General features: G+C 36.6%; 1 protein-coding gene across 1 annotated transcript; it reads left to right on the forward strand.

Moving 5' to 3' along the window:
- Positions 1-113: 113 nt before the first annotated feature.
- Positions 114-10241, forward strand: LOC113055143 (serine/threonine-protein kinase NIM1-like). The gene is made up of 4 exons (XM_026221159.1): positions 114-2697; positions 4068-4358; positions 6414-6682; positions 7735-10241. Exons 1-4 carry the CDS (start codon positions 2676-2678, stop codon positions 8485-8487), a joined length of 1335 nt encoding a protein of 444 aa, XP_026076944.1. The 5' UTR covers positions 114-2675; the 3' UTR covers positions 8488-10241.
- The last annotated feature ends 3949 nt before the right edge of the window (positions 10242-14190 follow it).

Genomic DNA, 14190 nt, shown 5'->3' on the forward strand with positions numbered 1-14190 from the left:
CAGTATAGTTCATTTAAAGTCAATTAAACATCGCATTATAAAATTAAACGCACTTCCAGGAACGATTATTTTTAATTGATCACAGATTATGCGTAGTTTCCTCAATTCAGAGAAACTGAACTGTTTAACACCTATTTTACATTTAAAACCACTTTATTTCATGCCTTAGTATACCTCACAATTCATTTTCATTATTTTGCCATCATATAGTACCATGGTACAATTAAAGACTACAGTAGTATTCTTTGAATAATTGGCTTTTGATGAATATAGCTATTCAGCATGGACCATCCGAATTTATCATTGGGCTTATTGGGCTGGCAACCCATTGGCCCCAGCTTGTAGGGGGCCAGTTTACGTTTGTTCAGTTATGCCATTCAGAATGGCTAAACAGGCCAGCCGGGGTTAACATCTTTCAATTACGATTAGGGGTCGTAAGGGTTAAACATATCCACCATTATTTCTCAGGAAAAAAAATATACTTTTCTGAAGTAAATGAGGTAAACTGCCACTAGACCCCGCTTATGATTGTAAAGTGCTTTGGGTGTGTAGCTATACACAATGAAGTGCTATACAAATCCTTCATTCATTCAAATCATTTCATGAAATTGAAAAAAAGATAAATAATGTAATTACAGAAATATAAATCCATTGTTTTGGCCAAACATTAAGCACACATTTGACTGCAATGAAACATGAACCAATTTGCTTTTTATGAAGATTATTTTTTCATCAAAACGCAGTTTAATCATGTAGTTAAAAAATTAGGCCTAGTTGTAAAAGTTACGTTTTAATTTTAGTATAATGAATAACTAGATGTTTACGTGTTGTAAGCTTTGTATTAGTTTTTTTGCACTAGTCGGCTTTTTGCATGCGGCATTTGCAGAGCTCCATTGGGATGTGTAACATTACATTTTTCACAAAAATATGTCTCAGTAGCACAGTCCCAAACAGTGTGATTGAGCTAGAAGCACGCTACATCTACAGAGCTGATAGAACCGCTGTGGGAAAAGCAAAGGTGGGAGCATTTGCATCAGTAAACAGAGCCTGGTGCACTGATGCTGTTATTACTAAATCTCACTGTTCCTGCTGATCAGTTTATGTAACCCCGGATGCTAATGCTAAACTAGCTAATTATTTAAATTAATTTGTCAGGCCACACTGGTCTCACACACAGATATTAGTATCTACACCAGCACCATTCTATACCACATTAACAGGTGTGTCGATAAAGTATCCACCCATAAAATAATTAAAAAATTACCGAGCCAGAAACCTTGGATGAACATGGTAGTCGGACTCCTGCTTAAAGCACGTGACACAGCTTTTAAACCTGGCAACCAAGAAGCCTACAGTTTATCCAGGGCCAATCTGAAGAGGGGAATTAAAGCTGCTAAACTTAATTACAACAGCGGATTGAGGATAAATTCAACAACAATGATCCTCGGCATATGTGGACAGGCCCTCACAGACTACAAACAATCAAATAGACACCCCCAACCAAAAATGCCACACTCCCAGGTGAACTGAACATCTATCATGCTCACTTCAATCATGGAAACACAGAATCACTGTACAAAGCTTAACAATTACAACTCCTTCATCGTCACCTTGAACATTGGCGTACCACAGGGGTGTGTTCTAAGCCCAGTTCTCTTTCTCCCTTTTCAGCCATGACTGCATACCTGTACATGGCTCTAACTCCATAATCAAGTTTGTTGCTTGTATTGGAGGTTTGCAAGAAAAAGACCATTCCTCAAGAAAGGCCAGATGCAGTCATGACTGAGCTTTGCAAAAACATACCTTGAAGATTCAGAGACCGATGGAACTAAAACTGAATTATTTGGCTTCAACACCAAACAATATGTCTGGTGGAAATCCAATACAACTCACCATCCAAATAACAGTGTTCCTACTGTAAAGCATGGAGGTGGTAATATCCTTATGGGTGTGTTTCTCTGAAGAAGGGACTTGAACACTTTCAAGATAGAAGGAAAAATGGATAGGGCAAAATATTGTCAAATTCTTGAAAACCTGCTGCCCTCTGACAGATAGTTAGCTGTCAATGGAAAAAGGTTTACTTTCCAGCATGACAATGACCAAAAACTACACAGCAAAACTGACCACAGAGTGGTTGAAAGAGTAAAAGATGAATTGCAAAGTATAGATATGCAAAGGTAGTAGAGACAGAGACATGTCCTAACAGACTAAAGTCTGTAATTAAAGTAAAAGGTGGTTCAACAAAATACTGACACAAGTAGGTGATCCTTTTTCCCAACTCAGTGATTCAGTTTATTATTTGACATTTTGGCTTTATATCTTTAGACTGGATGTTATAAATTACAGAGTAAATACAGCGTGATAAAACAAAAACTGTTTCGATCTTCACACAAAATATTATTATGTTATATGTTAAAGGTGGTGATTATTTTCTACCCACTGTACGTATTTACTCTTATTTAAATACATTGGCTATTAGCACTTCTGTTTAGATGCTAACTGCATTTCATTGGACCTGTACACTGCACAGTGACAATAAAGCTGAATCTTATCTAATCTAATCTATTATTACGTCCATTTAATTGGATTAAGTGCTGGTGATTGCTGGAGGATTGAAGACTGTAGAGCGACAGGTTGTTGTGTTGTACTCTACGTTCATTCAGACAGACACCAGCATGAAGGATCCACAGCTACCAGGTAAAGTTAATTATTTTTTATGGAATAGAGTATAGGGAGAGTTTATAATCAAGCAGAAAAGGATTTTTAAATGTGTGTGTGTGTTTTTTTTTTAATCATCTCTTAGGGCTATACATTTTAAGACCTGTTTTTTGAGCAGTGGTTATGTGTCATGTTGCATAGATTATGAAAAATATATAAACCGAGAATAGGTGATGATAACGATCCTTATCTTACAAAACAAATGAATGTGATTCACTATTAACTGCATATTAATTACAATGGATATGCATAAGATAATTTTTTCATTGATTTTTTTGGTTTGCTCCTAAACACGGTTGTTTTTTAAGATGATGAACAGTTTCACAGTACAAAAGATGTTGGTTGAAAATAAGGAACTTTTTTTTATTTATTATTAAAGGCAGCAAAAGTCATTAATGGAAAAATAGTGTGATTAAATCAAGTTTTATTCCCATCTATTTGTTTTCTTCCTGCAGCCTTGGTGTTACTGATACTGAAAATAGTTTAGTGGATATCCTGATATTTTTAGAAGTGTGTCGAGTCTGCAACCTGTGATGCATGGTCTTAATGTGGCTCCTAATCCACCCTTCTTAAAGACTTTACTATTCAGACTTACAAGCCTGATCTTGCCTCCAGTGCAGACATACTGGACATTTGAACTAAAATAGAAAGGACATGCAGGCATGGATTAGGATTACACAAGAACATCTAGATACAGTAGATGCAACAATGCAATATTCCAAAATAGTGTTATTTCAATATGCTGGTTTATGCAAGATTTACATTATTGGTTAGGTCTTTAATAAAAAATGTAAAACAATTGAAATTGAAATTAATGAAAAAAAAAAAAAAAGTCAGCTGTGCTTGTTGTTACTTAACAAAATTCCAAAATGTTGGTTTTATGGACTGAACTTGAAACTGTATATAATGCAAATACACCAACCTAATAAAATTCAATTATGTCCTGACTTTTGTTTGGTAAATGTCTATAAATCTAAAAGCAATGGTCGTGTCAGTCTTCAAGGTTTACACGAGCTTCATCTTTCAAGGATGGGGTGAACAGGGATCATGCCACTGAAGCAGGAAATCTGCTTTTAATAGTCTGGAGAATCAAGGCCTGTGCAAAAGTTTAATTTATTATTATTCAAAACCTCTTATTAGCTCCAGTAGTATATTCTTTACAAATATATACTCAATTTAGTTCAACTATTATGAGACGTACAAAAGGTTAAAAGGTAAAAATGAACTCAAATGTGCCTTAAAACACCACTCTTCACCACTCTTATCACAGGGGATCCATTCATTAGTTTTTATGTACAGTTTCTATTTATTTGGGTAATTTGCCTTTAAATTTTTATGTCCCATCCAAGGTATCAAAACACTAAATGTCTGGGCGAAGCGACATGGGAAAAAAGGAAAGAATGAACCGGCGGCCCAACCTGCCCAGAAAGAAGCAAGAGCATGCAAGGTACCAGCGCTTACTCCTGAACAAAGAGCGAAGCAGACGCCCTTCGAGAGGGTCCTCTATGACATGTCCCACAATGAGCAGGTCATCAGTGAAATGATGCTGGGCCGCAGGATTGCTTTCTATGAACTCAGAGGAGAAATAGGGACTGGAAATTTCTCTCAGGTCAAACTGGGTGTTCACGCTTTGACTAAAGGTGAGACCAGTCACTTAAGAAGGCTTTGGATGACTCTACATAAAGTGGCACAGAGTATCTGAAATACTGTAAATCAAATAAAACCACAAGTTATACGTGTTCTCAGGCTCGCTTTAAAGGGTTAGTTCACCCAAGAATTGGCCCATAAATTACTCACCTTGAAGTCATCCTAGGTGTATATGACTTCTTTCATACGAATCCAGTCAGAGTTATTTTAAAAATTGTCTTTGATCTTTCAAGCTGTTTGATGCTACTCAGTGGGTGTCGCACTCCATTGATCCATGAGAAGTTTAATAGAAAGTGCATCTATTAAAAAAAGTGTCTCACGTGACTCTGAGGGGTGAACAAAGGCTTACTGTAGTGAATCGATGTGTTTTTGTGAGAAAAATATCCATATTCAAAACCTAATAATCACTTTAATCTAGTTTGTGCTCACTGTTGTAAAACAAAAGCAGTTCTGGGCTGATGACGTAGAGGTCAGTGTTGCACCTTCAGGAAGAGTCATTTATGGCTTAATTTTCATTCTCGAATGAACTAACCAAATTTCTGCCGTTTGCAATTACATTTAACCAACAATTGTCAAAGTCATTTTTAATGGATGTATGAGGCTAGTTTCTAGTATGAGGCTAGTTCACACCTGAAGAGAACTGTGGAAATTGTCCAAAAGATTTTGTCTTCAAAATGTTTAATTTGAAAACGTGCTAGTACTATCTTTCCTAAGATTCTGTCTGATACCAATTACCCAATAATTAATATAATGAATGATTCAATAAAGTACTATATATGGAACATCTTATTAATAATATATATATAAATAATGAAGAATTTCTATGCTACAAGTGCATTTAGGCATTACTACCGTATTAATGTACAAAAAAATAAAAAATAAAATAGATATATATTTTGAGATTTGCTAGTTTTTTAAATTATTAGTGTTTTTTTTTTTTTTAAGATCAAAAAATCTTTAAAATTGTAAGTCGCTTTGGATAAAAGTGTCTGCTAAATCATTAAAAAGAACTGAAAATTCCAATCCAATTTAATGAGAACATTTAACTATCTTACAAGTTGGTGATTTGTCTTTGCAACAGCTGAGTGAGTATACATTACATTCCTTTAAAAAAATACTACTCCAAACAGCTGATAAAACATCACAATAATTCTAATAATACACATGACTTCAGTCCATCAATGATCTCTATGTGAAGAGAAAAACTGCTTGTTTGTAAGAAACAAAACCCAATCAAAATACCAGTCTATGATCCATAAGACTTCCTCCAGGGAAAACTTACATCAAACTCCACTGATATATTTGTTTAAAACAGTTTTCACTTGCTTGGTCTGTGCATTGCTCTCCTGATTCAGATGGGACAATTCTTTGAATGGAGAAAACAATGTTATGGATACAGGACTTGCATTTTAGCTGGGAGCAACGGTTTGAAGATAAAAACAATCTTAATGATGAACTTGTCTCTTACAAATATTCAGCTTTTCGAAAGATGTTAATTGATTGACTGGAGTGGTGTGGATCACAGCTGTTTGGACAGTCCCTCTTCTCTGGAGATGTATGCAGGACTTCTCCAATCAATCAGTCGACTTAAACCTGTCCTAAGCTCACATTCATCTGCCTCGATTGAATGTAACACCCAAAACTCAAACTCGAGTCAACAGCCGACTGCATAGATCAGTCCCTGCTATACATTTAGTCCATTTTTTAAAGCGTCCATTACACTCGGATGTACTTCACAATAATGTGATCTGTCAATCACAGTTGAACAGGGTCTGACCATGGCTTGATCCTCTCATGTAATCTCAATCCACCCCCTGGAATGGCTCTAATATTTTTACTGGGTTGGTTGAAAGGCCCTCTCAAGACAAACAACACAGCAGGAAGGCGTCTCTAACGCATTTTACCACACTTTTTTTTTTTTTTAAAGAACTTTATTAAGATAATAAGGTCACTTGAATATTTCAGTAGCATCCCCTCATTGTTTGTATGACATGTATTTTCCAGAATACAGTTGACTGTGATTTAACACTCGTCTCTCCGTCTCGCAGAACGTGTTGCAGTAAAGATTCTCAGGAAGGCACGGCTCGGCAAGAAGTCGCAGAATCTGTTTGCCTCAGAGATCATCTGCATGGAAAATCTGTCCCATCCGAACATTGTGCGTCTGTATGAGGTGCTGGAGACCAGTAAGCATCTGTACCTCGCTATGGAGTACGGCAGCGGAGGAGACCTGTTCTCTCGCCTCACCAGCAGAGGCCGCCTGTCAGACCTGGAGAGCAGGCTCATCTTTGCCCAGATCATCTCAGCCATCAAATACATGGTGAGAGCAGCAAGGCCTTGTCCTCGCATGACCTGACAACAGCTCCTCTGATTAATGCTGCTTGTGAAGACAAGCGCTAAGAAGTATTCAGCTGCATTACTCATCCGGCACATGCTAAAGACATGAATTCTACCTCAAACTGTGTGATTTATTGAGAAGAGGTGTAAGCAATTAGACTTGTGAGTTGTAATGGGTTGGAAAATCCTATAAACATAGATTATGAGATTAGAATTTTGGCCAGTTGTTCAATTCAATTAGACAATTTTGATGAAATTTGTAGTTATGTTTTTCAATATTACTGGTCAGAGGTAGACTGGATATGTAGTTTTATTTTTTGTTTTACTTTTCTTTAACTGAAATTGCAATACTGTTCAACCATTTAGGGTTTAGATATGTTGATAGAGATTTTTTTTTAATGACATCTAATGTCTAATGTAAAGACATCTATAATGTTACAAAAGATTTCTATTCATCAAAGAATCGTGAATAAAATGTTTATACATCATAGCTTTTACAAAAATACTGTTTTCAACGCGGATAAAAATCAGAAATGTTTCTTGAACACCAAATCAGTATATTAGAATGATTTCTGAAGGATCATGTAAGTAATTATAAAAATTAATCTTTGATGACAGAAATAAATTATATTTCAATATGTATTTACATAGAAAACATTTAATCTAACTTGTAATAATATTTCAGAATATTACTGTTTTTGCTGCATCAAATAAATGTAGCCTTGGTGAGCAGGAGACACTTCTTTCTAAAACATTAAAATAATATCACAGACCTCAAACCTCTAAAAGGTAGTGTAGGTCAAGAATTCTATTTTAGTTTAGAACATTTACAAGAAAATCATTTATTAATAATAATAATCAATTAAGTTCTGTAATTGATGCACAAAATGATTACTGATAGATCAAACCCTGTATGATAATTATTGTTATTAATTGAGATGGATTTTTGTCAGTGGTCTGTTTAAAGTGGAAAACTTTCTAACTTTTTTTTTTTCTTGTCTAACAGTTCTGTCTATTTCACTGTTTATTTTTCAGCATGAAAACAACATCATCCATCGTGACCTGAAAGCAGAAAATATTTTTTACACCACTTGCTACTGCATCAAAGTGGGTGACTTCGGTTTCAGTGTGGTCAGTGAGCCGACCGCGACCCTGAACACGTTTTGCGGCTCCCCGCCGTATGCGGCCCCGGAGCTGTTCAGAGACAAAAGCTACGTGGGCCATTATGTGGACATCTGGGCGCTGGGTGTCCTCCTCTACTTTATGGTGACTGCCACCATGCCTTTCTACGGCAACAACTTAGGGCGACTGAAGCGCTGCATCCTACAGGGGGCGTACAGCATCCCGCCCTACGTCCCTGAGTCCTGTCAGCTGGCCATCAAGGGCATGCTGAGACCCTTACCTGTGGACCGGACCACCGTGTCTCAGCTGATGCTATGCTCCTGGCTGAAGGGCATCGAATACCCCAAACCCTATCCTGCTTTCAATGCGACGCCCAATTACCTAGCTGACCCAGTGAAGAGCCTGTGCGTGGAGGAACAGGAAGTGAAGTCGGCCCTGAGTGAGCTGGGCATCAGTGGCACACATCTGCAGAATAAATCCTGCACTGACTGCCGCTGCCCAATAACAGGGACTTATCGTATCCTGCTGCACCGCATCCAGAAGAGGAGATCCGTGGAAGCGGTAGGATACTCCGCTCTGTACCCCGAGGATTTTGGTACCAAGAAATACTGGACCAGCAATGTAATGGCTAAGCACAATCCTTCGGCAGTGTGTAACATCCTATGAAAACAAGTGTTGGACGATACGTGCATAAAGCCATGTTTCAGGATGTAATCAATTTACATGCATGAAGTTGTGCTGGTTTTTGTGCGAAACCTAGCATCCCAGAATGAATCCCAAGATTAGTATTTTACTCTCTTTAACATTTTGGAAATATATTAGTTTAGAAGTTTTTTGGTGCTTATCTGCTGCTGAATCTGTTGTTAAAAAAAACAGCACAAAAAGGATAGCCCAATTTCTGAAACGAAATCAGCCGCCAATTATTTTTAATGAATCAAAAATGTACAGAGCAACACGTGTAGCCGAAACTAATGACTCTTTCGAGCTGGTTCTTTTTAGTGAATCAAAAGCATATAACACAACAAGTGCAGCCTGATTCTCAAAATGAATGAACAGGTTCTTTTTAGTGATTCATGAACATGAAATGCAACAAATGCAAATTATGAATCAAAAACATACAGCGTAACAAGTGAAGCATGATTCCCGAAATGAGTGGCTCTTATGAGCCGGTTCTTTTAATGAATAGCTCATTATAACGGAAATATACTACTATTAATCAGAACGAATCAGTTGTACCGGGCAGTTTTTGTGTTCTGTTTTACAAAATCTCCAGGGTCCAATGGGATCCAAGGCCTGAGACCACTTGCGCAAATGCTTACATTTGTAAAACTTCTAATGATTTTATTTTTGCAGTCAGTCCATCAGTGGTCATTTACTGTTGCCAAGTGGAAAACGGAGATGTGGCCAATACTTAATGGTTAGGAAAACATTTGATACATTTTTGTATCACTGATTAGTTTGAGAATATTGTTTGTTTGATATTGTCTGAGCCACAGCTTTGGATTGAACGTCATATGTAGTAAATATTTGCAATACGCTGGTTACTGGCTGTTCTGGCCTTATGTAACAAAGTGCACATGCATTTATAAAAGCCTGACAGATTTGATGTTTAATTTGATGGATTCGACAGCAATCTGTTTCTATTTAAATAGTGGAATAACTTGGCAATCATTTCCTGGTCTCAGCCAGGGTTTACACTGAACGTATGACGCAAAGCATTAAACGCTAATCAGCGGTTAATCCTAATGAGCATGGTGCTTTATAAAAAGCTTGTGGTATCAGCCATTATTCCATTCTATAGAATCAATCATCTTTATTTTCAAGCCATGGCACATTCATATCAGGAATGGAGGAGATCTGCCAAGATGCTGTTTTTACAGGCGTTATAGTGTTTTGTAGTTACACACACATGCCTTTTGACCTTCTAAATCATGTTTAGAGATACACGTCATGTTACTAAACCTTATATTACTCAATAACATGACAAATAGATCTGAAATTGTTACTGTACTCCACTGCAATCATTTGCAACATGATGTTTGATTATCAATTTACAGTTAAGCATTGCATGTTGATATTATCTTTTTGTTTGAGCTCATATACATGACAAATGTATTGTGCTTTGCTAATATGGTACATAACATTTCATATTACGTTGTCACACGAATTACAGACGCTACTTGAAAAACACATTGTATTATATTTTTGTATAATATTTTCATGACAGTCAGTAAACTTTCCTCTCAAATTCTCATTACTGTGATGTAATAATAAAGATATAAATACTGTTTGAAAATGATATATAAAGAAGTATTTATGCATCAGTGTACCAATATAGGAATTAAAATTAAAAATAGTCCGACATTAAAAAAATAAATAAATCTCCCAATGTATATGGTAATGAGAATATGAGAAAATTTAGGGGGGGAAATGTCATAACATTATAGACTAATGCAAAGTCTATAATGCAAAATGTAATAATAATAATAATAATAATAATGCAATACATTTGTTTCTTAATTTCATTTATTTTGTTGTGAAATGTGACATGGATTTTTTTAATTACCAAGTTTTAATAAAATAGTATACATTGCCTGTGTACACCTCTATAATGTATGAAAGTGTGAAGTATATCAGTGTGTGCTTCAGAACCTGTCAAAAAAAAAAAAAAAAACCCGCTCGTTAAGTTACATCTAATCAAAGAGTATACTGTATTAAGTAATTCTATGCATCATGATGCATCATGTTCTGGAAAACTGTGAAAGCAAACCAAATGAATAGTGATGAATTACACAAAGACTCTCCAGTAATCCAAATAACCAATTTATTTTATTTTAGGAGTTTATTTTACTTAACTGGAGCCTCTGAATTGCTCAATTTGAATACCCAGTGTAAACAAGTGTGGGACTAGATTAACTGTCCTTAGATTTACTGTATGTTTTTTGTAATTCTCTTTCTGGTATTGCTAAGCATCAAAGGTTTAGACTCTCTTAATATCAACATCTCTCACATAACAGGCCATCTCAAATAATCAGCAACAGCACCCTTGAGTAAACATTCTTTCAAATCCTTCTTAGACGTGCAAAGCATGGCAGAGATTTACTGTCCTTGGAACAAATGGTTTCTTTTCCTGTCTTTCTGAATGCACTTGACCTCAATTTCACAACATTTGTGCACTTACTATATGCTACTAGTTTGTGCTTGCAGCGTTCATGGTTTCTTAAAAGTGATTGACAGTTTGCAGGCAGATATGGATTTTGCAATCCTCTAGTTGGCCCCTCATTCCAGATCTGTTCACACATGCTTTGGCACCAAAAAGTGCAATCAATGACATGTGAAGATCACTGACGTACTTTGACATCAAATGCTACCTGCCACCAGTAATATATTTCACAACGTTGAAAGGTTTACCATTTAAATGCACTCTTAAAAAAAGTGTTGGCTGTTTCAGTGTGCTGTGCTTATGTGTGGAAATGGACGAAGATCTAGACGCTGTTTAACTGCCTTTCTAAATGATAGGATACCTCATATTTAAAATAAGACCTTAAGACAAGGTATTTGGTAGCACACTGCACATCTTTGATGAAGGGTGCATCCTCTAACATGAAGAGACAATATAAATAAATAAAATATAATAAATTAATTAAAAAAAAAATTGTATTAAAATTATTCTTACATTTATAAACGCATTTATAAATTATAATGTTCTTTTACTTAATTCTTTTTTTGCTTAAATGTGTTGAATGTTAAAATAATATAATATATTTAATAATAATAATAATATATTTGTTAAAAATGTACTTGAAAAAGTATAGTATTAGTGAAATAAAAGGCGACTTACTTGCCCTTAAAGAGAGAAAACCATCATGTCTATGTTTCTTAAGAACACTTTTAAAAAGTGCACTTCATAATAATGTCAAATAAAGAGCTTATTTACAAATGATGATTGACAGTATCGAATGCCCTCTTTAAATCCAAGAATATGGGCCCATCAACACCTCCTTTGTCCATTTTTAACTTTATATTTTCTAAAAGAAAGCAATTTGCTTTCTCAGAAGAGTGGTTGGCTCAAAATCCAAGTTGCATTGGGCTCAGTGTGTAAGGGCTACTATTAAGATGAGTTAACAACTGTTCAGCATTTCTCTGCAACTGTGGAAATAACCGGTAAAATGCTAATAGGCCTATAGTTACTCACCTCAGTCGGGTCTCCAGATTTATAAACTGGAACAACAATGGCTGACTTCCAGTCCTTTGTAAACTTCCATCTTTAATAGATGCATTAATTAACTTTGTTATTGGTACAGTAAATAAATGAGAAAAACAGTTAAGATTGAGAAATGTCTATCTGTGGTGTAACTGAAATCCCAGTATGATTAATGGGCACTGTCATCATTACAGAATTCATAGAAAAGAATTAAGAATTAAATTAAATTTTAAGTTAATACATTTTAAATGTATTATTCTAAAATATTTTAAACAGCAAATATGCAATTGCAAATATAGTTTCAGTCTGAATGACATTGAAGTATATTTTATTTTATCACAAAAGCTCGTCCATACCTTAAAGTAGTAAGGGTGTTATGAGATCTCGTGCATGTGTCTCGCGAGATCTAACGGGTCTTGAGAGAACGTGAAGATATCCTCGCCCAGACCTTTCAAATATATTTGCATTACACTTGCCCTTTCACCAGTGGTGGTATGTAAGATATTATATGTTCACATCAGGCAAGTGGACTCATGATAAGCTGGAAAAATACACAGTGTAGTCTTCATCCAGTCATAAAAACAAAATTCACAGTTTTACGCGGAACGCCACAGTCACGGAATATGTCAAACTTTGAATTAATTAATTGATCTAATGTAGGTCATTACACTTGAATCAAATCATGATAAGCCGCAAAAGATTAAATATGATTTAGCTCCAGTGGCCAATCTATTGAACCACCTTTCTGTCACCTCTGATTGAGACGTTTCCTTCTCTCAACCGGAACCCATCTATCTCCGGGCGGAGAAGCGTAGGTGGCGAGATGTATTGCGGAGATGCTGGTCACATTGCAGCACAGTGTCCTGTAAAAGCCAGAACCTGTCAGTAAAAGTATAGGGTTACTGGCGGGTGGGTTTTTATTGGCTAAATCCTCTCTTGCTGCTACCCACCTTCCAGTCAAGTTGTATTGGTCCTCAGCCACTTATGACTGTCAGGCTTTGATTGACTCTGATGCTGAGGGTAACTTTTTAGACTCTGATCTTGCTTTCAGACTTAAACTCCCTGTGGATGCTCTCTCCCATCCTATTGCTGTCCATGTTCTCAGTGGTGTATCTCCTTCTTCCATCACACACATGTCCAGTAAGAATAATCACTTCTGGTAATCACACTGAGATCATTCATTTTCTTTTAACTGACACCTCTTATTCCAGTAGTCCTTGGGCATCCCTGGCTTATGCTTCATGACCCTCATTTAAATTGGAGTAACTATTTTATCTTCTCTTGGAGTGAGTTGTCATGCTGCTTGATTGTTGTCTGCCTGTTCTTCTTGTGTCCTGTTCTGTGTTTCAGAATGAGCATATGGACCTGTCAGACATGCCCAGTGTGTATATCGACCTGAAGATAGTGTTCAATACGTCTCAGCTTCTCTACCGTAGGGTTGGTTAGGGTTAGGGTTAGGGTTGGCGAATAATGTATATCTTTTTCTATTGTCTTCTGCCTCTGATCGTCTGCAGGGACCATAAGTTTTCACGAAATTTGACCTCCACAATGCTTATCATTTGGTTTGCATAAGGCAGTGGTTCTCAATTCCAGTCCTCGCTACCCACTGCTCTGCAAATTTTACATGTCTCTCTATGTTAACACACCTGATTCAGATAATATGCTCATTTACTTCACTTTGGAACATTCATTCATGGATTTGCACTGCGCAACATCTCCACACATGGACAAGCGTGACATCATATACCTCGGTAAATAAATACAATTTAAATTCACGTCTCGCACACTTCAATGCACTTAATATGGAACATATACGTTCACTTCGAACTGGAATCATGGCGGAATATCCTGTGATGTCCACTTCGCAGGGCCCTTCAATAGAACTAACGTCTGAAGCGATAAGAGAAACATACAAAATGTGTAGAGCAGGGGTCGCAAGGGCTATAATTGAGAACCGCTGGCATGATGGAGGGGGATGAATGGACGACTGCTTTTAATATCCCCAGGGGGCACTTTGAATATTGCCTTCCTTTTCGCCGTGACTCGTAGATGGGGAACCTGTTTATTCAGTGAATTGTATTTCTGGACTCAAGGCAGAGGGGACACAAATTCCAGTACTTGGTGGACTGGGAAGGTTATGGTCCAGAGAAGAGGAGTTGGGTGCC

The sequence above is a fragment of the Carassius auratus genome, chromosome 36 (assembly GCF_003368295.1).
Source record: "Carassius auratus strain Wakin chromosome 36, ASM336829v1, whole genome shotgun sequence".
Taxonomy (NCBI): domain Eukaryota; kingdom Metazoa; phylum Chordata; class Actinopteri; order Cypriniformes; family Cyprinidae; genus Carassius; species Carassius auratus.